We start from the raw sequence: 24572 nt of genomic DNA on the forward strand, positions 1-24572 counted from the left end.
TGACCTGTGAATCTTTCAGTGAATGGTGCAGTTCATCTGTTCTGGTGCTGAAGAACTCCATCCACCCAAAGAGCAGATCTGTGATGAAGCTTTGTACCTCTTTCTGGATGCCTGATGTTAAGCAGCCACGAAAACCTGCTCATGGTGACAGCCACGGGCATTGGCCATTGACCTCACAGGTGTGTTGGATGTGTCCATGACCCTATGATCTCATTCGGTTCTTTTCTGTTTTCCTGTAGAATTTTTTGGACATTAAAAGGATGACTCTCCCATCCCAGATAAAGTTATATTTTGCAAACATGGCCTAGTAATTCATAATGCAGAGCTACACTGAGGTAAAGAAACGTGCCCTGTGCCTCAAAATGTCCAGTTTCCTGGGTCTTTTTCCTTCAAGGTGCCTTTTGTGGATCGGGTTTCTTTCGAAGACACTTGGTACCTCTCTTCCACAAATTTAGTTGTGGAAGAGAGAGTGGCCAAAGTCTGCCACAGCCCCTTTGCTGGTTCAAGGAAACCCTCATTGATCAGGAGAGCGATCCCGGCTGGGCTTGTAGGGCTCAGTTTAATCCAATAGCTTGTGAGACCTTTCTTGGATTACTGTCGTTTTGATGTCCAGGTCTCCATGACCTGGGACAGAAGGCTCTGGAATCCTTACAGTCATCAACCAGTGTCATGTCCTCATCTAGCAACAATTCTTTAGGCAGGGACTGAGGTTGCTGCTGTCCCTCTGTTGTTGCCTACTCCCGGATGTCAGCATCCAGTACTGGAATGGGTGCGTTTGTTTGTAAATTTTATGTTCTTCACTGAGATCATCATACTACATGTGCCTACTGAGAGAAGTTTGCAAAAAATTTTTTTGAAATAAAGTTATGAACGTCTGAAAATACAGAGGAAGTGTTGGTTTATGATTAGAGGAGTGAATCTGGAGTCAGGACTATGTGCCTCAGTTTCCAAGTCTGCCTATGGTAATAGTAATACTTATCTCACTCACATGCATACAACAGAGGTATGGGTACTAGTCTCAGAACCCGCCATCCCTGGCTTTTCTGGGTTGGGCAACCAGCACAAACTCTCCTTAAAGTGTCCATTTGCTTCTTCAGGTGATTGTCTGAAGATGGTCTGGTTCAGGAACAATTTGCAGGCTACCCCTTAAACTTTACACTATCCTCACCTTCATACCTTCAAGCACCTGCGGGTCTCATACTAATCTGCCAACTCAGCAACCCGTTCGATTGTTTTAGGTTTTCTAACTGCTAGTCAAATTCTTATGAGAAACCCTCAAATTGTTCAAGGTAAAACAGGTCTCACTTATTCTTCTATCCACTTGTCAAAATTGCTTGCTATTGATACAGGTATATTTGTATAACCTTCATCAGCCCCATTTCTAGGCTGATGGACGTGCTTGAGCCATGCTATCACATTCATCTTGAATTTTAGCAGGACAGCTTTCTCTTTAGCATACACACCATACAATCCCTTCTGTTCTTTACAAGGAAATTACCATACTGGATCAGACTAGTACATCTAATCAAATACCTTGTTCCTGACGTTGACCATTAACAAATGCTTCAGAAAAGGGTACAAAGAAATCCCACAATGGACAAAACTTCTTCCCAATCCATCATTTTAGTGGTTGGTTTATACCTGAGGCATGAGTGTTCATATCCTTTCAATTTTAGTTCAATCTGATGAATGTATATTTTTAATGTGAATGTGGATTTTCTAGTATGAGCATTAGTTACAATAGTGACGAGAGGGGAAGTACACACTTTCTTTTTAACATGTACTGCTCACATATTTTCCTCAAAGGCACAAACAAAGGGATGCCTCCTTCTGCAGAATAGTCAGGGAATCTTCATATCTGGCTGAAACTGTGTAGAGAGTCTTCTCAAGTCTTCTCAAGACACTGTGTCTTCTCAAGTGAATATCTCAGGATTTACTACACAGTGGAGTATCTCTTGCATTTAACCTGCATGTATAATTGTTAATATGCATATCTAGGGGGCCATGTACCCTTTTTTGATTTTCACCTAATAATAATAATCATTCAGGATTTCCATGTCCACAGTTAGAGCAAAGCTCCAGGAACCTACTTCTGCCAAGTGGAAAACCACCTCAAATACAGTTCACTGAAAGTCCAAGCTTCCAGAGTGCACATTCTTCCAACTATGATAGAAAAAAACAGTTAACACCAGTACTCTTTATATTCAGCTATGGATCTGTCAATTAAAAATGAGGATAAAATTTATGAAAGTGGTGTTTAAAATCTGTAAAAGGTCTACATGCAGTGACAATTTTATTAAATTGTTTCTCTTCTTCCTTTGTGTTTATACTAAATTATGCTAAAACAGAATAATCTCAGCCAAATTGAATATATGGATCCTGAAGAAGAGCTCCATGTAGCTCGAAAGCTTGTCTCTTTGCCAACAGAAGCTGATCCAATAAAAGCTATTTCCTCACCCACAGTGTCTCTACATGGATTCTGTACAGTTATGAGTCATGGACGAACACTTCCTGTACTGACTGGCTGATACTGTACAATTAATGAAAAATAACTACACAAGCACTATGCCAATCCATGAACTCCGGTTGGCAGACAGCCTGTCAACCAGAGTACATCTTTCTTCTAAATACTATACTTCCACTTGCTCAGAACCAAGTCAAAGGCAAGGCAAAGCACACTCATTAACTCCAGATAGATCTATTTTATTGAAATAACCAGATTTCTAAGGGAGTGAGATGTGACTTTTTGGACTATGTCACCCTGATGTACAATTAAATGATCTTAAATTTACATAATACCTTTACTCCTGAATAAACTCTATATTGATATACAGACAATAATCACTTAATCATTTCATTGATGAATAAAGTGGATTAGGGAGCAGACCATACTAGCTGTTCATAACAGTTTAGGGCAAAGTGTAAATACCACCATATTTATGAAACTACAGGGGGAAATTTAGGGACCCAGCCAAATTTAGGGACCTAGGGATTCCAGAGCAAATACCACAACTTTTTGCAAGCAATGCTTTGTACCTTTAATGATCACAAATGTTTGCAACTGTAAATTTTACATCTCATCCAAAAGAATGGCATTGTGAGAAGCACTACACCACACTAGGACACTGTTTCAGTACAATTAAAAAGGAACCTACCACTCAAGGAATCACCAACACTTCTCAGAGTCTCCCAAGTTTTCCTTTGAGGTTTCTTTGCAAGTACTGACCCAGCTTAAACCCGTTTAACTTGTGAGTTATGACATGATCACAGACTAAGGTGCTACAAGACAGCAGGCAAATCTGTTCTATCTAGATTTTTACTTTTTTCTAATTGTGTTATAGGCTGGGCTGGTAGCATCTCCTACTAAGATTGCCCGAAGCTTCCCACTAAAGATCCTGTTTTAAGTTGCTTATAACCTGACAAAAGTAACGGTCTGGGCTGAAATTTTCCATGCCAGGAGTCAGCTATAGGCCAATCTTTTTTGGAAAATTTCAGCCAAAAGGGTTCAACCATTTCCATGAACAAGGCTAGGGAAAAATAGGTTTTGCTCGTGTTAAAAAATGGAGATCTTTTCCTTGAAATGCCCAAAGACCCCCCCATGCTTTGAATTATTTTTGCTATCATGAAAATCCACCTAAATCTCACCAAGCTACAAGCCAATGAAAAACTGCAGTTTGCACATGCTCAGAACAGACTTTGATTTTAGCAGCTAAAATCTCTGAAGACTTCATTCTCTCTGAGCACACTAGAGCACACTCCAAGTGCTGACGAGATTGCCAGTGCACCACCCCTACCAGCTGAATGACCAGGCTCCATCACTTACCAGCTCCTACCTATGGCCAGACTGTGCAACTGACATCCCCACAAGAGTGACTAAGCATATTCCAGTGCAGGGCTAATTGGGGGTGGGGGACAGAAGCACTTCCCCTGTAATTGCTGCTCTCAGCTGCTCTGGGCTGGGCCAGGCGGAGTGAACAGACTGGGATAAGGAGCCACGGATGAGGTAAGAGGGGAGAGAGATTGGATGAGGAGCCTGGAAGACAGTGGAGGGGAGGGGAAAGGAGAGAGATCACATAAGGAACTAGAACCTTAATTCTAACTTTCAAGTGATTTACTTTGCAGTCTTAATAATGTTATTTTAACCTAGTTTTTGTGTGCAATATATCTATGTTCAAGGAGCGAGGAGGTGACCCAAGAGTAACTTGAATTCCATACCTTGATTATTTCCACCAACTGATCCACACCACTGTCGCCTGGAAAGATTGGTTGTCCAAGTAACAGTTCTGCCAATACACATCCTGCTGACCACACATCTGAAGAGAAAAGGCGGAAAAGTATTTCAGTGAAAGATGTTATACATATATATCACTATATATCATATCAAATTTGACCCATTTAATACATTACTTCGTGTTTGGTTCTGTACAAGATACAATTAATCAAGAGCATTCAGACTTTATATCTAAAAGACCAACAATGAAGACTGAGAACCACTGGTAGAACCAGAGAGATAAGATCTATAAAAAAAGTCCATCTATCAGTACATATTAACACCCACAGAATATATACATATTCCTGATCCCTTTGGGTGTATCAACTGAAAGATTAGTGATTACTCATATCCTGTTTATATATATATAACAGATATATAACACATTAAATTTAACCCATTTAATATATTACTCTGCGTTTGGTTCTGTAGAAGATATAGTTAATCAAGTTAATCAAGAGCATTCAGACTTTATATCCAAAAGACAAACAGTGAAGACATGGAGAACCTCTGGTAGAATCAGAGATATAAAATTTATAAAAAAAAGTCCATCAATCAGTACATATTAACACCCACCCACACACAGACAGAATATATTAACTGAAATATTAGTGATTACTCATATCCTGTTAGTGATTACTATCATATCATATCTTTAGTCATACATGTTATACATACCGAGTGTGTAAAGACATTTTCTATCAAAGGACAGGTGATGCTTTTTGTTGTTTTTTTAATCTAGGAGTACAGACTCACTGTTGCGTCATTTTATATATATAATATAAAATTTACATATATAAAAAGATGAATCAGAGCTGCAAATAGTGCTAGCTTTAAATCAAAGAGAATTTGGGCTGTGCAAGGACAGCAGACTCAGACTGTATTGGCACAAAATTTAAGCTCCAAATTTCACCCACTTTGAAATGGTTATATTGGTATTATAAAACTTTAAGAACTTTCAAACTTCAGAGAAATTTACAAACATTATCTGAAGAATTCTGTTGGGGAACCTAAATTCTAAAAAAAACCTCTTAAAATATCCACCTTTCCCTCTAAAGTATTTAATGTAATCATAAGTGTTAGACAGCAAGACAATATGCTTTCTGCTTGTGTCCCCTCTACAGCTGGAATTCACTACTCAAACCCAGTTTCCAAAACTGTATTGACATTGAAGCTCTTGTACAAAGAAGAACGTATACAAAAAGCCACAGCAATTTTAAGTTCAAGTAGAAAAACAGTAGGGAAATTAATGGAAAAAACGGAGGAAGAGAACATACTCAAGATCTATAAGGAAAGAAATTCTATTTTAAGCTTCTAAGACAGTATATACAATGGAGATTAAACACAAAGTGTAAAGCTTAAAAATGTATTTGGCATCCCAATATCTTATATTGTTTTTTATCCCACAAGTAATATTTTCAAAAGTGCCTAAGTGACAGGCTCCTTTGTAAATTTTACCTATACTGCACAGGTATGACACACCCATGCCTGAAATGCAGTTGCCTCTGGGGTAGAAGGTGACAGCAATTTAGAAGCACACAGCAATTTCTCACAACAGTCTCAGTCAAAGTGAATAAAAATTTCATATGCAGCATTTGGGGGACATAGGTTGATGTAATGAAGTTAGAGATGGAACACAACCATAACATCAGGATTTGTGAAAAGAATGCCGTGTGGGCTTCAATGGCCAATGACAAGTGATCACAAACATCTTATAGCTCAGCTGAAAGACAGCTATGTTATATAAATTTACAGTTTCTTCTCTCCTACTAATCCCAACTCCCAAGCACAGAAGAAGAGGCACTCATGGTTTGACCCATCCCCAATCTACAGAATGGAGCCCTGCAAACTAGTCAGGTGGCCCATGGAACTATCAGGTATATACTAGAAGATGGCTTAATGAATTCAACATCAACTGTCTTTGACTACTCACCAATTTATCTTCAGTCATATACCATGTGCTGCAACTAGACCTTAGCTACATTCCAGATACACAGAAGTATGATAACTTATAGCAGATGGTTTCCTTTGGGCTAAACATCACTGTACCAAATTTTTATTTACTTACAAATAACCTCACTTGACCTTGTAACAGCCAAAGGAGAGATTACTTCCTGTACAGAGTAAATGGAGTTCTTCGAGACATTTTGTCCTTAGGGGTGCTGCAGTCAGGATGTGCCCATGCACTCTTGATTGGAGATTTCTGTAAGCAGTGTCTGTAGGTCTGCACTTGTGTCCTACACACCCTCATGCTCTGGTACAAAGGTATATAGGGCAGGCTTGCTGCTGTTTCTCCAGTTCCTTCTCAACCACAAAGTCCAGAGAGTATAACCCCAAAACTGAAAGGAAGAAGGGCCCACAGGGGAGTGGAGAACCCATAGGAACAAGACATCTAGAAGAACGCCAATTATTGTGCAACCTCTCCTTCTCCCTCTGAGTGCTCCACATCAGAAGATTCACAAGCGGTACTCCAATTATGGAGGAGGGTGCTGAGGAGGTAGATTCAGTATGCTCTGTGGAATAGCATCACCGAAGGCCATGTCAACTCTAGATGCATGCACAATAGTAAAATGCTGGGAAAAGTGCCACTGCAAATGTCTGAGACGGATATGTACTTCAATAAGACCACAGAGGTATACCAAGCCTTAGTGGAATGGGCAATCACCCTTGGTGAAAGACGCACCTCCAAGGCTTCACAACAGGTCAAGATGTCACCCATTTCAACAATCTCTGGGTGGATACTGGGTATCCTTTCATTCTTTGTGAGGGAATCAGACTGCGAGAAGCCACGATGGTACTATGAAGATGGCTACCAATCTCTCATTTCAAGACCTTGAGGAGCAAAAGTTTTGGGGGATAAGCAAAGAGCAAGACCAAGAGCAGAGGCCAAGGGTAAGGAGGGCATCTCCCAACAAGCTGATACTATGCCCCCGCAAGAAGAATCATCTGCATCGGACAATGTCATAAAAAGATCTCTCTCCGTGGAACCCCAAATGAAAGAAATAACTTTTGAGGTATTGACACCCACTAGAACAGTTTGTACTTGTTGAGGGGCATAGACAGACCAAAGCCAGGCTTGAATACATCAGGAGTGCAGTCTTGCCAGGGACGTTACGAATTTACTGGCTGCCACACGGCCCAGGAGTTGAAGAGAACTCCTTGCTGTGGTTTGTAGCTCTGTTGTAGCATGGTACTGAGGCTGGCCATCGTAGCAAACCTATTCATGGGCAGGTATGGTTTGATTGTCATGGAGACCAAAGTGACACCGATGAAGTCTATTTGTTGTACAGGTCTAAATGTAGACTATTTCATGTAGAGGTGGAAGCCCAAGAAGTGGAAGAGGGATAGGACCTTGTTGATTGCTGACGGCACCCTGAAAAAGGAGCAACCCTTAAGAAGTCAGTCATCCAGACAGGGAAAGACTATTATTCCCATCTAATGAAGATGGGCTGGCGATAGGTCAGAGGACCTTTGTAAAGATCCTTTGCACAGTCAAAAGTCAAAGGACAGGATCTAGTATTAGCAGTTGTCCTTGCCCATGACAAATTGTAGGAAATATTTCTGGGAAGAGTGCATAGCTATATGGACATATGGTCCCAGAGGTCAAGGAAGACAAACCAATTCCCCACTTCTAAAGAGGAAATCACCACGGGTAAGGTTACCATTCTGAACCATTGAGAGAGGACAAAGTCTGAAGGTCCAGAATTGGTGGTCTTCCTCCTCTTTTCTTGGGAACCAGGAAGCACCTCGAGAAGAACCTTTTCTCAAGACTTTCTCAAGGAAGTCCAGTGGAATGGGTTAGATTACCCCTAGGAATAGGGAATATTGCACCTCCTGTCTTAGGAGACCCTTGTGAGAAGAATCCCTAAGATGGGGAGGGATGACGCTGAACTGGATGAAATAGCATCTCCAGGGTCCACCTATCCACGGTGATCAACTCCCAGGCAGACAGGAAATGGGAGAGATGATCCCCAACAGGCTGTTGACGGGCTTGGTGTAGACCATGATCCTAGGATCACTTGTGACCCTTGACCAGTTGATCACAAAAGCCGTTCAGAAGAAGTTGCTGATTATGATGGCACAAGGGAAGACAGCCCTTTCTTAGAAAAATCTAGGTTTCTTTCTTGATGGTTCAGTTGATCTTGTGGTTTGATAGTAAATTGGGCAAGACCACTGTCTGTGATATGCTGGGTTTTGTTTTGTTTTTTGGGTGCTGCTCTCAAGGTTGCTTGCTGGGAAGCTTCTCAGTACACAGTCTGCTGGAGATTTATTTTAGGTGATACTGGGACCTCCGTACCGGGGAGGAAAAAGCCTCAGTGGTACCCATTCCAGGATGTGAGGTCTCCTTGTTCCCAGATCAAGAGGGTGACTTTATCCTTTTCAGGGTTTCTCTTTCTGGAGAGTGGGGTCTCTTCATTTTAGATCATCTTGAAGACCCTAAAGGGCTGCAGGGTCTTTGATTACCGGAGCCAGGCTGGTGTGCTCACCAGAGTTGGCAGTTGAGGCTGATGTGTGTGCGCGGAGGGACTTGGACCTTGCAGCTCTCAGAGAGTGTTCCATAAGAAGCAGTTTCAATCCGTCCTACCTCTGCTTTCTGAATCTGCTTTTGCATCTGAAGCAAACCTTGCACTTAGAGGGAATGTGAGCTCTCCAAGGCAGCTGGAATGCCCATTGTTGAGAGGAAAGGACCCATGGTAGACATGGCAGGGTTTGAAGCCTGGGGTCTTGGGCATAACCCAGTAAGAAAGGACAGGCAGATGTAGAGGGCCGAGAGGAACATAGGCCCTGACAGGGTGAAAAGGATGGGGGGGGGGAGATACCCCCCCCAAAGTATACAATTGTGTCAAATTAAAAAGAATGATAAAAATGAAATAACTGAATTAAAGAAATAGGAACAAGTCAGAAAGAAGAGTCAGCAGGCTGCATAGCTAGCTAGGGGACACTGTGACACTCAGTCTCATGCTACAGTTGGTTGAGAAGGAACTGGAGCAGCAGTGGGTCTTCCCCTCCCTATATACTCTCACACCAGAACACAAGAGTGCGTAAAGCACAGACACTGCTGACAAAAATCTCCAGTGTATGGGTACAAGCACATCCTGATGTGAAACACCCGCAGAGACAACTTGAAGAAGAATCTTGGTACATGCTGTAGTGTTTTATTGTTATATGAAACAGTCTGTTCTCGAACAAATTTAACCCAAAACAGAAACCATACTAAGTAGTATGCAGTAACTATTACACAACTGAAGCCTCTGCAAGGGAACTTATGATGAATCTCCACATCAAATACTGAAATACTGTTAAGGTTTTGCAGCCACTTGTAAAGAAAGATGCTCTTTTGGGAAGGTAGGCTTGCTCTTTCACTAGGATTTCCACAAATCAATTATTTATTCAATGCAAATCTGCCTTGCTACACTAAAAGTCACTCATAATCAATCAATGTTAATTAGAGACTCAGAAAGCCTACAGCTGTGTTAATGGTGAGGAAAAAAATGAAGATTCTCTTCAGATTTCTGCCTGGCTTTATGAATCAAGCTTCCTGCTGGAAAACAATAGGGGAACTAATATTCCATATCCCTCTTGTGTGTTTAAATGAGATCACTGGGAAACAACGTTCGCACTATATTTAGTTGTTGTTTTAAATGCTCTTGTAAGGAAGTGCCTCTTATCTGATAATTTTCTGGTCAGTTTCTTACCATTCCTGATTGCTGCAACCACTGAAGACTGATTCAGGGACATGAGAAACCTTAAAGAATTCCCTGAATCAGTCTTCAGGTCATACTCACTTCCAAATACAGGTTGAGCAATTTTCCCTGTTCAAGGAAATGCACAAAAATTCTTACTGATAAAGCCATCTGGTCACAGCAATCTGACATCATAACTTCTGAACTCTGTGCAGGCTTCTGAACCTCTGTTGAGATCCCCGCTTCAAAATATAGTTTATGTATTTGCATAGCTTCTCCCTGCTTTGATGATTAATGTAGGAAGCAGCAGATATTCAGGGTGAAACCCTGGCTTTACTGAAGTCAATGGAGCTTTTGCTAATGCCTGTAATGGGATCAGGATTTCACTCTCATTGTGTTTTGAATGTATAGGTTCAGGGATATTTAGATTTATTTTCTGAGTTCGAGCAATATCCACCTCTTTCTTTCAGGAGAGACTTTCCTACATTTTATGAGGTGGTTAATGCCCTTAATATTTTATGTATATAATTTTAAGAACCAGAAGAAATGAGGTGAATTCTGTTTAGATGTCTATACCCAAGGAATTCTTGGATAAGAGGATATTTTGCTGCCTTCTGTAGTCTAAAGATATTCTACTGGAGCCAAAGTGAGTAAATTAGTTAATTGCATAGTTGTTGTAGACATGTTGGTTCCCAAGATATTAAAGAGACATGCTGGGTGAGGTAATATCTTGTATTGGACAAACTTCTGTTGGTGAGAGAGAGAAGCTTTTGAGCTACAAAAGAGCTATGCGTAGCTCAAAAGCTTGTCTCTCTCACCAACAGAAGCTGGCCCAATAAAAGACATCGCCTCGTATACTCATACTTTAAGGCTAGAAGGGACCATTCTGATCACCTAGTTTGACCTCCTGCACATCACAGGCCACTGAACCTCACTCACTCCTGTAACAGACCTATAAACGTCTGGCTGAGTTACTGAAGTCCTCAAATCATGATTTAAAGACTTCAAGTTACCGAGAATTCACCATTTACTCTAATTCAAACCAGCAAGTGACCATGCTGCTGTGGAAGGTGAAAACCCCTCTGGGTCTCTGACAATCTGACCTGGGGGGAAATTCCTTTCTGACCTGAAATATGATGATCAGTTAGACCCTGAGCATGTCAGGGAGACCCACCTGCCAGATGCCTGGGAAAGAATTCATTGCAGTAACTTAGAGCCCTCCCCACCTAGTGTCCCATCTCCAGCCACTGAAGATATTTCCTAATAGCAGTTGCAGATGGGCCACATGCCCTTGGAGGCAATCTCCTCATACCATCCTCTTCATAAACTTATTAAGTTTAGTCTTGAAACCAGTGAGGTTTTTCGCTCCCACCGCTCCCCTTGGGAGTGTGTTCCAGAACTTCACTCCACTGATGGTTCAAAACCTTCATCTCATTTCCAGCCTAAACTTGTTGATGGCAAGTTTATAGCCATTTGTTCTTGTGCTAACAATGGCCCTTAACTTAAATAACTCCTCTCCCTCCTTGGTGTTTATCCCTCTGATGTAGACACAGCAATGAAACAGCCCTGCAGCCCAAACCAAAGTCAGCTGGCACAGGCCAGCCGCAGGTGTCTAGTTGCTGTATAGACATACCTTAAATGCATGACCTTGCACTTTGCAATATTAAATTTCATCCCATTTCTATTACTCCAGTTTTCAAAGCCATATTCCAGTCCTCCTCCACATCAGCAATATCTTCCAACTTTGTGTCATCTGCAAATTTTATTAACAAATTCCCATTTTTTGTGCCAAGGTCATGAATGAAAATGTTAAATAAGATTGGTCCCAAGATTGATCCCTGAGGAATTCCACTAGTAACCTCACTCCAGCCTGACAGTTCACCTTTCAGTATGACCCGCTGTAGTCTCCCCTTTAACCAGTTCCTTGCCCACCTTTCAATTCTCATATTAATCTCCTTCTTCTCCAATTTAACTAATAATTTCCCATGTGGAACTGTAGCAAATGCCTTCCTGAAATCCAGGTACATTAGATCTTCTGCATTTCCTTTGTCTAAAATACCAGTTATCTTCTCAAAGAAAGATCATGCTGGTCTGCCACAATCTACCTTTTGTAAAACCATGTTGTATTTTATCCCAATTTCCATTTACCTCTGTATCCTTAACTACTTTCTCTCTCAAAATTGGTTCCAAGACCTTGAATACAACTGAGGTCAAACTAATGGTCCTGTAGTTCCCCAGATCACTTTTTTTCATTTAGTAAAAATAGGTACTATATTAGCAATTCTCTAGTGATAGGGTATGATCTCCAAGTTTACAGATTTATTAAAAATCCTTGCTTTTGGGCTTGCAATTTCATGTGCCAGTTCCTTTAATATTCTTGGATGAAAACTACCCAGGCTCCTCAATTTGGTCCCATTAAGCTGTTTGAGTTTGATGTCCATCTCAGATGTGGTAATTTTTACTTCCGTATCCTCGTTTCCATTAGCCACCCTGCTACTACCCCAAAACTCAATTATTCTTACTAAAATCTGAGGCAAAGTAGTCGTATGGGTGCTGGGCCATGGCCAGATTATTTTTATCACCACCCCATCCTAGTGCTTAGCGGTCCCACTTCTTTCCTTGTCTTCATGGCCAGATTATTTTTATCACCACCACATCCTCAGTGCTTAGCGGTCCCACTTCTTTCCTTGTCTTCTTTTTATTTATATGGCTAAATAACTTTGTATCATTGGTTTTAATTTCCTTTCCAAGCTCCAACTCTGCTTGACTTTTGGCAGTTCTCACTTTTTCCCTACACTGTCTGACTTCCAAGAGGTAGCTTTCCTTGTTGATCCATTAAATCTTCCATTCCTTGTAGGCTTTCTGCTTTCTCCTAATAATCTCTGAGATGCATGTTCATCCAATTTGATCTGCAACCCTTCCCTACGATATTTTCCCCCCTTGCCTGGGATGCAGGCTTCAGATACTTTAAGTCAGAGTTGCAGAAACTAATTTCAAGCCTCCTCCACTTTCAGGTCCTTGAGTTCTTTAGTCCAGTCACTTCCCCAGCTACTTCCCTTAATTTTTCAGTGTTTGCCCTTTTGAAATCAAGGACCCTAGCTGCAGACCTATTTTTGTTTATCCTCCCATTTAGTGTAAACTGAATTAGCTCACGATCACTTGAATCGCAGTTATCCTCTACAACCAGTTCTTCTATGAAGTCCTTGCTACTTACACATACTAAATCTAAAATGCCATCACCTCTTGTTGGTTTGGTGACTATTTGGTGAAGAAATCACATCCAGGAATATTTTCAGTAGCACTTGTCCTCCAATCTATAGCTTGGAAATTAAAGTCTCCCATTATTACACACTTCCTAGTAGCATTTATTTAATTAAAAATATTAAAGAGGTCTCTGTCCATATCCAGAGCAGACTATAGGGGTCTGTATCATACCCCACGCACTATTCCAGTGGAGCCTCTGTTGCATTTCTTCTCCAAAGTGATTGACCAAAATCTGAATCTGTTTGGGTCAATCACTTCTTATTGCAGTTACCTCATTATTATATTTATTTCTGTCTTTCCTCAACAGCACATACCCTTCAATATCTGTACTCCAGCCATGACTATTATTCCACCGTGTTTCTGTTATCCCTATAATATGCGGTTTTACTCCCTACACCAGTAATTCTCATTCCTCCATTTTGTTACCTAGGCTCCTTGCATTGGCGTATAGATATCTTAGTTTTTTCTGCTTGGCTTTGCCCAGATTCCTTGCCTGTTTAGTTGCAGTCATTCTACTGTCAATATTGCCTACCTGACTCTTAGTGTCATTGGTATTGGCACTATCTTTCCCCTTGATATCCAATCTCCTCCCTCTGTTGTACCTTTCTCCATTGCTGTATCCTCTCTTATCTGATTTCCCTGGGGCTCAATATCAGAATCAGGCATGGAGATTACATGAGTAGGCCCCTACCCAATTCACGGCCATGAAAAACATGTCATGGACTGTGAATCTGGTCTCCGCCATGAAATCAGATTTCACAGGGGAGACCAACATTTCTCAAATTAGGGGTCTTGACCCAAAAGGGAGTTGCAGGAGGCGGGGGCAGTCACAAGGTTATTTTAGGGGGTTGCGGTATTGCCAGCCTTACTTCTGAGCTGACTTCAGAGCTGGGCAGCCAGAGAGCAGTGTCTGCAGGCTGGGAGCCCAGCTCTGAAGGCAGAGTCGCCATCAGCAGCAGAGCAGAAGGATGGCATGGAATGGTATTGCCACCCTTACTTCTGTGCTGCTGCCTTCAGAGCAGGGCAGGCAGACAGTGGTGGCTTCTGACTGTGGGCAGCAGCTCTACATTCAGAGCTGGATTCCTGGCCTGCAGCTGCCACTCTCCAGCTGCCCAGCTCTGAAGGCAGTACCGCTGCCAGCAGCAGTGCAGAAGTAAGGGTAGCAGTACCGCACCCCCCTACAATAATCTTCCGACCCCCCCTCACCCCCAACTCCTTTTTGGGTCAAGACCTCTACAATTACAACACCTTGACATTTCAGATTTAAATAGCTGAAATCATTATATTTATGATTTTTAAAATCCTATGATCGTGAAATTGACCAAAATGGACCCTGAATTTGGTAGGGCCTTATACATGAGACTCTCCAGACCGCCCCTGAATTCCTAGTTTAAAAGCTCTTTAAAGCCAACCTCCAACCCAGAAGTCTGTTTCCCTCCCTATTCAGGTGGAGTCCCTCCCATCTCTCTCTCCATGAAGGCCTCCCAGTGGTCAAATGTCCCAAAACCTTCCTTATAGCATCACTGCCTCAGCCATCTGCTGATCATCATAATCTTGTCTTGCCTTCGCTCTCTAGGGACAGGTAGAATCCCATTGAAGATTATCTGAGCCTCCCTTTCTTTAAGTTTCTTCCCAGCCTCGAATAGTCTCCCTTAATATGTTCCAATGAGAATCCAGTAGGATCATTTGTTCCCACATGAAGGAAAATCAGTGGATTCTTTCCTACTCCCATAAGGAGCCTCTTCATCCTCAGGTTCACATCCTGTTTCTTAGCTCCTGGCAGACAGTACACCTTTCTGTTCTCTGGATCGGCTCTAGTGCCAGGCCTGTCTGTTCTTATTAGGGAGTCCCCCATCATGTAGAACTGTAGACCCGGTGTTGGTGCAATTCTCCAGCCTATCTCCTTCTATTCCTTCTGGTTGCAAGTCCTCTTGTCTTTTGTGCTCACTTGCGATCCTCTAGGAGTCATCCTCTATCATCCAGGGGAGCTGAACTTGAGCTCTCTCCACTGACTCTTCCCCTCTTCTTATAGGGCTAGCCATTCTTCTCCTTCTCCCTTGCTGTCCCACCTTCTGTGACTGCCTGCTGCGCCTCTTCATTTTCCAACTCAGCAAACCTGTTCCTCAGCTGTATTTCTTCTTCACTAGCTTCAGCTTCACTTCTTCACTTTCCTCTGCCTTGTTCACGTAGTCACATGCTTCCACTGGCCACTTTCCTCATCCAGCACTCTACCCTCACAGTTCTCCAGTCCAGCTTGCATCTACAAGTCTTAAGTTTTCCCTTCAGTCTCCTCTTCCCTTCCTCCACCATCTGTTCAAAACTCAATCAAGAGTTTCAATCTGCTTCAAGAGTTTCAATCTGGATCTTCTCTTCCACCCAGTCTATTTGGCAGCACTTCATATAAATGAAGCATCTTTCAGGTACATACTCCAGGATAATATACATTTGCAGCTTCCACATTAAATCATCTTCATTCTCTTCCATTCCTTGAGTGACTACCACAGCTGCCTCTGTACCTGTCAAAGTTCCCCCTCAAGCTTCTGTCAAGAAAAAATATAACACAACCCCACACATTCTCGCTTCCAAACTCTCCTTACAAAACTCCCTTGTTTTCCGCTTTGTTTGCTGACTCCTGGGCCACTGCTCCTGTGCTGCTCGCTGGCCAGCCCCTTGGCTACGTTTACAGGCCTCCTAATCAGGCCTCACCCTTGTCTTTCTAAATTAGTTAATAGCAGTGCTCTGTGCACTACTCCCTGGACCTTCTATTTATATTTAACTAGGACCATTTAATAACTATAAAATAATACTCTAATAGTTGTTCACAACTGATTTACAACTTTATATATCCATCAGATAACCCTCTCACCTTCTCTATCCTTATATTTCTAGAAGAGGGGGTTTTTCAATCATAGTGGAACCCCTATTTAATTAATTAATTGGAGATTTAAGAGTTCAGAAAAACAAAGTTTATAAAACATCTCAAAATTACAGTAGGTACAGTGTATAATAGATTAACCATTCAATAACAGTACAGGCATAACAAATGAAATGCATACAGTGTGCCTTATTTTTCTTTGTTTGAGAGAACTGTCTCTTTTCCTTGCCACCAGATCTGTCTTTTCAAACATGCACAGCTGACTGAATGCTGGCTGGAGGACTGAAGTCACATGCAGTGGCAGAAAACTTGGTTCATATACTTCCTCATTCATAAGATAGATGTTTATACAATCAAGGTTCTACGGCACTATGTATTTTGTTTTCTGTTTGCAGTAGTAAATAGAATTAACCATGGACAAAAGTGGATGTCAAACTGCTGAAACTGATTAATCAGTAAGGTAAGATATGCCCTTGAGAAAGAATAGGAAAATGAGTTCGCAATCTTAGTCACATATAAGGAGCAACAGTTGGGACTAACAGGATCCTAAGGAGAAGATATGACATCATTCAGGTATTTTTTCCTATAAATAAGAATATCAGATGATATTTTCTATAGGCCATCTTAATTACTACATAGTCATAGAATCATAAACTCGTGGCGAACAGGGGAAGTCCCAGATGACTGGAAAAAGGCTAATGTAGTGCCAATCTTTAAAAAAGGGACGAAGGAGGATCCTGGGAACTACAGGCCAGTCAGCCTCACCTCAGTCCCTGGAAAAATCATGGAGCAGGTCCTCAAAGAATCAATCCTGAAGCACTTACATGGGAGGAAAGTGATCAGGAACAGTCAGCATGGATTCACCCAGGGAAGGTCATGCCTGACTAATCTAATTGCCTTCTATGATGAGATTACTGGTTCTGTAGATGAAGGGAAAGCAGTGGATGTGTTGTTTCTTGACTTTAGCAAAGCTTTTGACACGGTCTCCCACAGGATTCTTGTCAGCAAGTTAAAGAAGTATGGGCTAGATGAATGCACTATAAGGTGGGTAGAAAGTTGGCTAGATCGTTGGGCTCAACGGGTAGTGATCAATGGCTCCATGTCTAGTTGGCAGCCGGTGTCAAGTGGAGTGCCCCAGGGGTCGGTCCTGGGGCCGGTTTTGTTCAATATCTTCATAAATGATCTGGAGGATAGTGTGGATTGCACCCTCAGCAAATTTGTGGATGATACTAAACTAGGAGGAGTGGTAGATACGCTGGAGGGTAGGGATAGGATACAGAGGAACCTAGACAAATTAGAGGATTGGGCCAAAAGAAATCTGATGAGGTTCAACAAGGACAAGTGCAGAGTCCTGCACTTAGGACAGAAGAATCCCATGCACCGTTACAGACGAGGGACCGAATGGCTCGGCAGCAGTTCTGCAGAAAAGGACCTAGGGGTTACAGTGGACGAGAAGCTGGGTATGAATCAACAGTGTGCCCTTGTTGCCAAGAAGGCCAATGGCATTTTGGGATGTAGAAGTAGGGGCACAGCGAGCAGATCGAGGGACGTGATCGTCCCCCTCTATTCGACATTGGTGAGGCCTCATCTGGAGTACTGTGTCCAGTTTTGGGCCCCACACTACAAGAAGGATGTGGATGAATTGGAGAGAGTCTAGCGAAGGGCAACAAAAATGATTAGGGGTCTGGAACACATGACTTATGAGGAGAGGCTGAGGGAACTGGGATTGTTTAGTCTGCAGAAGAGAAGAATGAGGGGGGATTTGATAGTTGCTTTCAACTACCTGAGAGGTGGTTCCAGAGAGGATGGTTCTACACTATTCTCAATGGTAGAAGAGGACAGGACAAGGAGTAATGGTCTCAAGTTGCAGTGGGGGAGGTTTAGGTTGGATATTAGGAAAAATGTTTTCACTAGGAGGATGGTGAAACACTGGAATGCGTTACCTAGGGAGGTGGTAGAATCTCCTTCCTTAGAAGTTTTTAAGGTCAGGCTTGACAAAGCCCTGGCTGGGATGATTTAATTGGGGATTGGTCCTGCTCTGAGCAGGGGGTTGGACTAGATGACCTCCTGAGGTCCCTTCCAACCCTGATATTCTATGATTCATAGAATATCAGGGCTGGAAGGGACCTCAGGAGGTCATCTAGTCCAACCCCTGTTCAAAGCAGGATCAATCCCCAATTTTTGCCCCAGATCCCTAAATGGCCCCCTCAAGGATTGAACTCACAACCCTGGGTTTAGCAGGCCGATGCTCAAACCACTGAGCTATCCCTCCCCCATAGACCTATTTATGGTTGAGAACCATAGCACTCCCCCATACCACCCCACAGACCCCTATGCCCAACGCCCCCCACCCAGAGACACCTCCACAGAGTGGGGGCAGAAGCGGAGCCCCAAGTGCAGGGCTGGGCAGCAGGACAGCCGGGACCCTGGACTCCGCCACACTGGACAACCAGGATCCTGCTGAGCAGGGCCAGGCGGCCTTTAGCACACAGCTGTAGACTATACAGAAAGCATAGACTGCTATTAGTTTAGACCTTCAAAAATTAGGTTGTCACAGAAATATTACAGTAACTTAATGTAACTTATTAAATGACCGTCATTGTAGCTAACCAAATATGTTATAAGTAATGAGAAAAGTTAATTAAATATCTTATTTGACAAATAGTATTACCGACTAATTACACACATGCACAATTTAACCCACAAAGAAGTTCCTGTAGCCTCTTTTTGGGTTAAGATTTTCTGTTCTTGAGTCTTAAAAAATGAAGCTCTGAAATTTGTAATTATATTTATTTAAGATATAGGTTTTTGTTCCTTTAATGACCTTCATGGTTGCTGGATATACAGTAACTTCTCTAATACCTTGATCTGAGTGATTTTCTTGCCTTTGAAAGTAATTCTGTCATTGTAAATATGTGAAAAACAAAACAAAACACTTTTCCCTATTTCAGTAAGAAAGATTTTTTCATGACAGACTGTAAAATAAAGACTGCCGGTCTTTAAAATTCTGTAGGTGGCTAATTACATGTTGGGATGAAGGTTGTCTTTTGCCACCGTATTTGGTACCCAATGGATTCTATCTATTCACTAGTTTCAGAGTAGTAGCCGTGTTAGTCTGTATCCGCAAAAAGAAAAGGAGTACTTGTGGCATCTTAGAGACTAACAAATTTATTTGAGCATAAGCTTTCGTGAGCTACAACTCACTTCATCGGTTCCTTTATAACATTAGCTCTAGTAGATAAGAGATTTATTTTTAAAAAATAGCTAATTGGATCAGGATTCCCACTCCCTCAGGGAGACCAAGAAATTACATACTGAGTTCTATTTTAAATTTCTTCAGCTTTATTCTTTAAGTAGATAACTGATTTTCAGGAGCTGTGGACACTAGCTAAATCACAGGGTTTTGCTGATTGCATAATTCTACCATCTTGTCTGTCTTCTCGATCTTCTCCACTCTTTTAGACCTGTGAGTTTTGATTTCAAATGCAGCAGAAGTTGCCTTAGTGCTCAACAAATTCTATGGAGGTTCAGACAGCTATTTCTGTGTTTTAATCAGGTGAGGAAACAAAAACTAGCACGTGATCGTTGATCTTAAACAGATTCAGCCAGGAACTCTCAGAAACACTGCTTAATTGCTCAATTCCTACTTTTGGGTAATGGCTAACAATTGCATCTGTTTTCTAATTTCTGGCTGCAGCTGACTATGTGCATGCTCTTTGGAATTTTAGTTCCTGTTTAACTATAAATATCTTGTCATGGCAACAAAAATTATAGTTGTCAGGCTCTTAAAAAGTCTGCTCTCTTACCAGATCAAAAAACTATTTATACCCTTAATTCCCTGCCTCAAATATTACATTACAGCAATTGTATATTTTCTCAGAATTATGCAACCCTGCTATTAATATAGCAAACACATTATGACAGAAACCCCCTCTAAAAAGGTTCAGTGCTCAGATCCCAAAATTTGGATGCTTATTGAAACCTAAAAAGGCTTCAGCCAGGCCCCATAATTGTACAGACATGAACAAATATTTGTAGGCCCTGATTCCCCCCCATCTATAATGATGCTACAGCCTACTCATTTTTATCTAGTGTTATTTGGGATAACGAATAGGAGTGCTTCCTTCTCTGACATCTTCATGGGCTATAATAACCTTACCCCTCTTTCCCTCCACCCAATAATTTCCTCCATCCACTACGTATTTTCCCCTTTCCTCATCCTAATATGGTCGTGTCCCCCCAGCTTTCCTCTGTCATCTAGTGCTCTCTCTCTCTCCCCCTCATCCTCTTCAGAAGCCTGAAATAGCATGCAATGTTTTGTGAACGTGTGAATGGAACTCCAGGTAGCTGCTCTGTATATATTCAGTATCTTTTCTTCCTGCAGGGCATGAGAGCATGCCCTTACCTCATCAGGTATAGGGATATGTGCTAATTAGCAGCACACAATAATGCACCCAGAAATCCACTTAGGATATGTCCAAACAGGAATAATACACCCACATCAGGCCAATGTCAGCTGACTCTGGCTGGGGGGTCTATAAAATGCCATTGTAGACCTTCAGGCTCAGACTAGAGCCGTGGCTCTGGGACTGCGTGAGGGGGGAGGTCCCAGACCCTGGGCTCCAGCCTGAGCCTGACAGTCTATAAAGCAATTTTACAGCCCCACAATCTGAGTCAGAGTCAGTGGACTCAAGACAGCCATGGGTGTTTTACTGCAGCGTAGACATACCCTTGTCTTCATGACCTTTCTGCTGTGGCAAGAAATAGCCGTGGTGATTTTTGGTATGTTTGGTCCTTTGCATGTAGAACACCAAGGCACCACTGCCATCGAGGGAATGAAGTTTCTCTCCTCTCTTCAGCAGAGGCATGGGTTTTGGGAAGAAAACAGGTAAGTGGACAGTTTGATTGATATGGAATTTCAGAAATAACCTTGGGGAGGATTTTTAGGATGAAGGCGAAGGGAGGCCTTTTCTTGTGAAAAACATTATATGGTGGGTCTGTCATGAGGGCTTCCATCTCACTCACCCTTCTGGCTGTGGTAATAAGAACTAACAATGCATCTTCCATAGACAGGTGGGACATGGAGCATATTGCCAAGTGTTCAGATGGTTGTCTGGTGAGTGCTGACACCACAAGATTGAGGTCCCATTGAGAAGTAACTTTGACCACTGGTGGAAAGTCCTGACTAGACCACATGAATCTCTCTGTTGTTGGGCGAGTGAAAATTGAACATCCATCTAGTGGAGGAAGGAAGGCACTGATTACTCTGTGAGCTAATGGAAAGACTTGAGTTTTTGTTTTTTAAAACAGGAAAAGGCTGATTATGCTAAGCAAAGCAGAGAAACATCTCCACTTAGCTAGTTAGCAGGTCCTAGTTGAATCTTTCCTACTTTGAAGAAGAATAGTTCGGATAGGTGCTGAGCAAGAATGTTCTAGTTCTGATGCCCATCCAAGTATCAGGCAGTGAGGTGGAGTGGGTCTGGATTCGGGCATCTGATTCTTTCCAGATCCTGATATGAGGACAGACTGATATTCTCAGAAGCTCCAGGAACCAAAACAGTTTGGGCCAGTTGGGTGCTCAGAGAATGCTTGTGACCCTGTTGTGATGGATCTCTCTCAATAATTGTGGAAGCAGGGTAACAGGAGGAAAAGCATCTCTGAGTTCATCTATCCATGCCAACAGGAGAGCATCGACCTGGGAGCCATGACCCATAGCTCCTCTGGGGCAATACAGAGGAAGTTTCCTGTTCGTTTGGAACCCGAAGAGATCCCATTGAGGCATGCCCCACTGAGTGAGTATCTTGCTCAGGACAGAGCTGTGTGTCTCTCACTTGCTATCGCCAGAGAAGTGCCTGCTCAGGTTGTCTGCTAAAGAGTTTTGAGGACCTAGAAGGTATGTGGCTTGGATGATTATGTGGTTTCTGATGCACCTGTTCCAAAGCCTGACTACTTCTAGGCAGAAGGGAAGAGATCTTGCTCTGTCCTATTTATGTAAAAGACTGTGGTGATATTGTCTGACATTATTTGGATATGGAGTGAACGCATAAATGGGAGAAAAGACGTGCATGGCAGGCGGATTGCCCTTAGTCCCAGGAGACTGATGTGCAGACTGGCCTTCTGTGGTGCACAGGTACCTTGTACCACGTGACCATTCAGGTGAGCACCCCAACCCAGAAGAAATGCATCTGTTATGATGGTGGCACTGGGGGAGCAGGAGTGTTGAAGGGGATACAGACTCTCACTCGTTCTGGATTCAGCCACCAAGTATGAGAGGCAATGACCCTGGGGGGAATCAGTCACTCTGGTGCTGAGGTGATCCTTGCCCGGTGAGTAGACCAACCAAAGCCAGACCCGTAGGCATCATAGATGAAGTCTGGCGAACAGTGTCACAAGTCCATGAGGCACACACTGACCATAATCCTTGGTCTGCAAGTAATCAGTATTATCAGATTGCTCATAAACTGAAATCTTTCCATGGGATGAAAAGCTCTTGCAAAATGGAGTCCAGGGTCACTGAATAAATGTAACGTCCGTGTAGGTGTTAAAATAGACACTTCTTTCTTCACGCAGGTGCCCAGCGCTGCTAGAAGTTGAAGCAAGAACAGAGTCATCAACCTGACCTACCTATGAGCCAATCGTCAAGACCTGGGAAAACTGGGTAACTCTGAAGTCTCATTTGGGCTTCCTCCTCAGAGAAGACCTTTGTGAATACTCTGGGTGCTATTGCTAGTCCAAAGGGAAGGACAGTGAGCTGTAAATGTTCCTGAGCCACTAGAAACCAAAGGAACTCTCTGTGGGACAAATATCTACATATCCTTCATCGAAAGCAGTGAACTACGAATTTCAACTTCTGAATACAGCTGGTTCAGTTGCAGAAGGCTTAGAGTGGGTCTCCACCCTCTGACTTTTGTTGGGACTAAGAAATAAAGGGAATAAACCCTCTCCCTCAACACTGAGGTGACACTTGCTCTATTGCTCCTCACTGGAGGAGGGCGTCTGCTTCCAGTTAAGAATCACCTCACGAGAATGGTCCCTGAAGGGGGGCTGGGAAAGGAGGGAAGGAAAGAAACTCTATGGTGTATCCTTTATGCTTGTGATTAGCTACCTCTACCACCACAGTCCCAGAGTGGGGGTGGGTAAAGAGGTGTTCGTATCCCTTAGATGGCGCAAAGTATTTATGCTCCACCCCCTTGGCGGGATAGAGGTGGGTGTGCGCCACCAAGTTCAGGTTCTAGGCAGCCCTCCTGAGTAGGTCCTGATGGGCCCTGGTGTCTATAGCAGGCAATGTGGCACAGATCCCTGCCACCGCCTCATCCGCAGAGGAAGAGGACAATGCCCTTGGTGGCACTGGGTCTTCCTGACCCCCTGGCTCATGAGAATCCACCCACGTAGTGGCCCCTTGAGCGGTACAGGCGGCGGCAGCAGTGTCTGGTGCCGTGGTCGCTACGGTGCTGGTGCCCATGTCGGTACCCAGTCTTCAGTGTTGTCGGTCTGGGCTTCTGCATCCTGACCACAGGGAGGTTCCGGGGTGACGGAGGAAGCCGATGGAGGCATCCGAGCCTCTGACACCACCGACAGGGACCTGGAACCAGGCCCCCGGGCTTGGTGGTAGGCCCACGGTGTCCAAAAGGGCCACTGAGGAGGCCAGGAGATTACAGGCACCAGCTGCCCTTCATCCTGCCTTGGGCGGTGCCAGGAGCGGTATCAGCTCCGCCAGGATATGTAGGAGTCCATCTCTGAGTCCGAGTGTAACCAGGGCAGTGCAGACCTAGACGGTGCCAGGGCGAAGGCAAGCAGTGCTGCATCATAATAGGCTTGCCCCCATGACGGGCGAGCACCAGTGCACTGTCAGTGCCGTCGTCGGAGGCAGGGCCTGAGCCAGCGGGACAGGCGACTGTGCTGTCACGGTGATTAGGTCCCTTGCCGCCTCCAACATGTCCGGTGTGGAGGGAAGATCCAGATCCTCCTCCACTCCCCCTGCACTGGGGAGTCCACCAGAACCAGACTCAACGGACCTCCCGGAGAGGCTGGAGTTGACAGTCCTGGCATAGGCGGGCCCAAAGTTGGGCGTCCCGACACGGGATGCACCTCGCTGGTGCCCAGATTCTCCGTTGCCTTAGTAGGAGAGCACTCCCCGCCCACCCTCTTCTTTTCGTGCGGCACCAAAGACTGTGAGCAGTGCCTCGCACAGGAATTGGTTCTCGGTGCCAGAGAACCGCGGTGCCAGGTCTCCTTAGATGAGTCCTTTCTCGGCACTATGGCCTCCCACACCGAAGTGCCCAGTGCCAGCTTCGACGCCGCCTGGGGGCAAAGGGCTGACTCCATTAGAAGGAGTTTCAGCTGAAGGCCTGCTCCTTTTTTATTCTGGACTTAAAGCCCCTGCAAATGTTACACCAGTCGGGACTGGTGGCCTTCTCCAAGGCACCTGAGACAGGAGTCGTGTGGGTCTCCCTTGGGCATGGGTTTGAGGCAGGACCTG

General features: G+C 43.5%; 1 protein-coding gene across 5 annotated transcripts in view; it reads right to left on the reverse strand.

Moving 5' to 3' along the window:
- GSK3B (glycogen synthase kinase 3 beta) overlaps positions 1-24572 on the reverse strand; it is a 268723-nt gene that overhangs the window by 77637 nt on the left and 166514 nt on the right. For all 5 annotated transcript variants that reach the window (XM_084635608.1, XM_084635606.1, XM_084635609.1 and 2 more), the window contains exon 7: positions 4216-4313. In XM_084635608.1, coding sequence (XP_084491734.1) covers positions 4216-4313 — 98 coding nt within the window. The remainder of the gene's footprint in view (positions 1-4215; positions 4314-24572) is intronic.

Source organism: Lepidochelys olivacea (genome assembly GCF_965140295.1).
Source record: "Lepidochelys olivacea isolate rLepOli2 genome assembly, chromosome: 1".
In the NCBI taxonomy this organism is placed as follows: domain Eukaryota; kingdom Metazoa; phylum Chordata; order Testudines; family Cheloniidae; genus Lepidochelys; species Lepidochelys olivacea.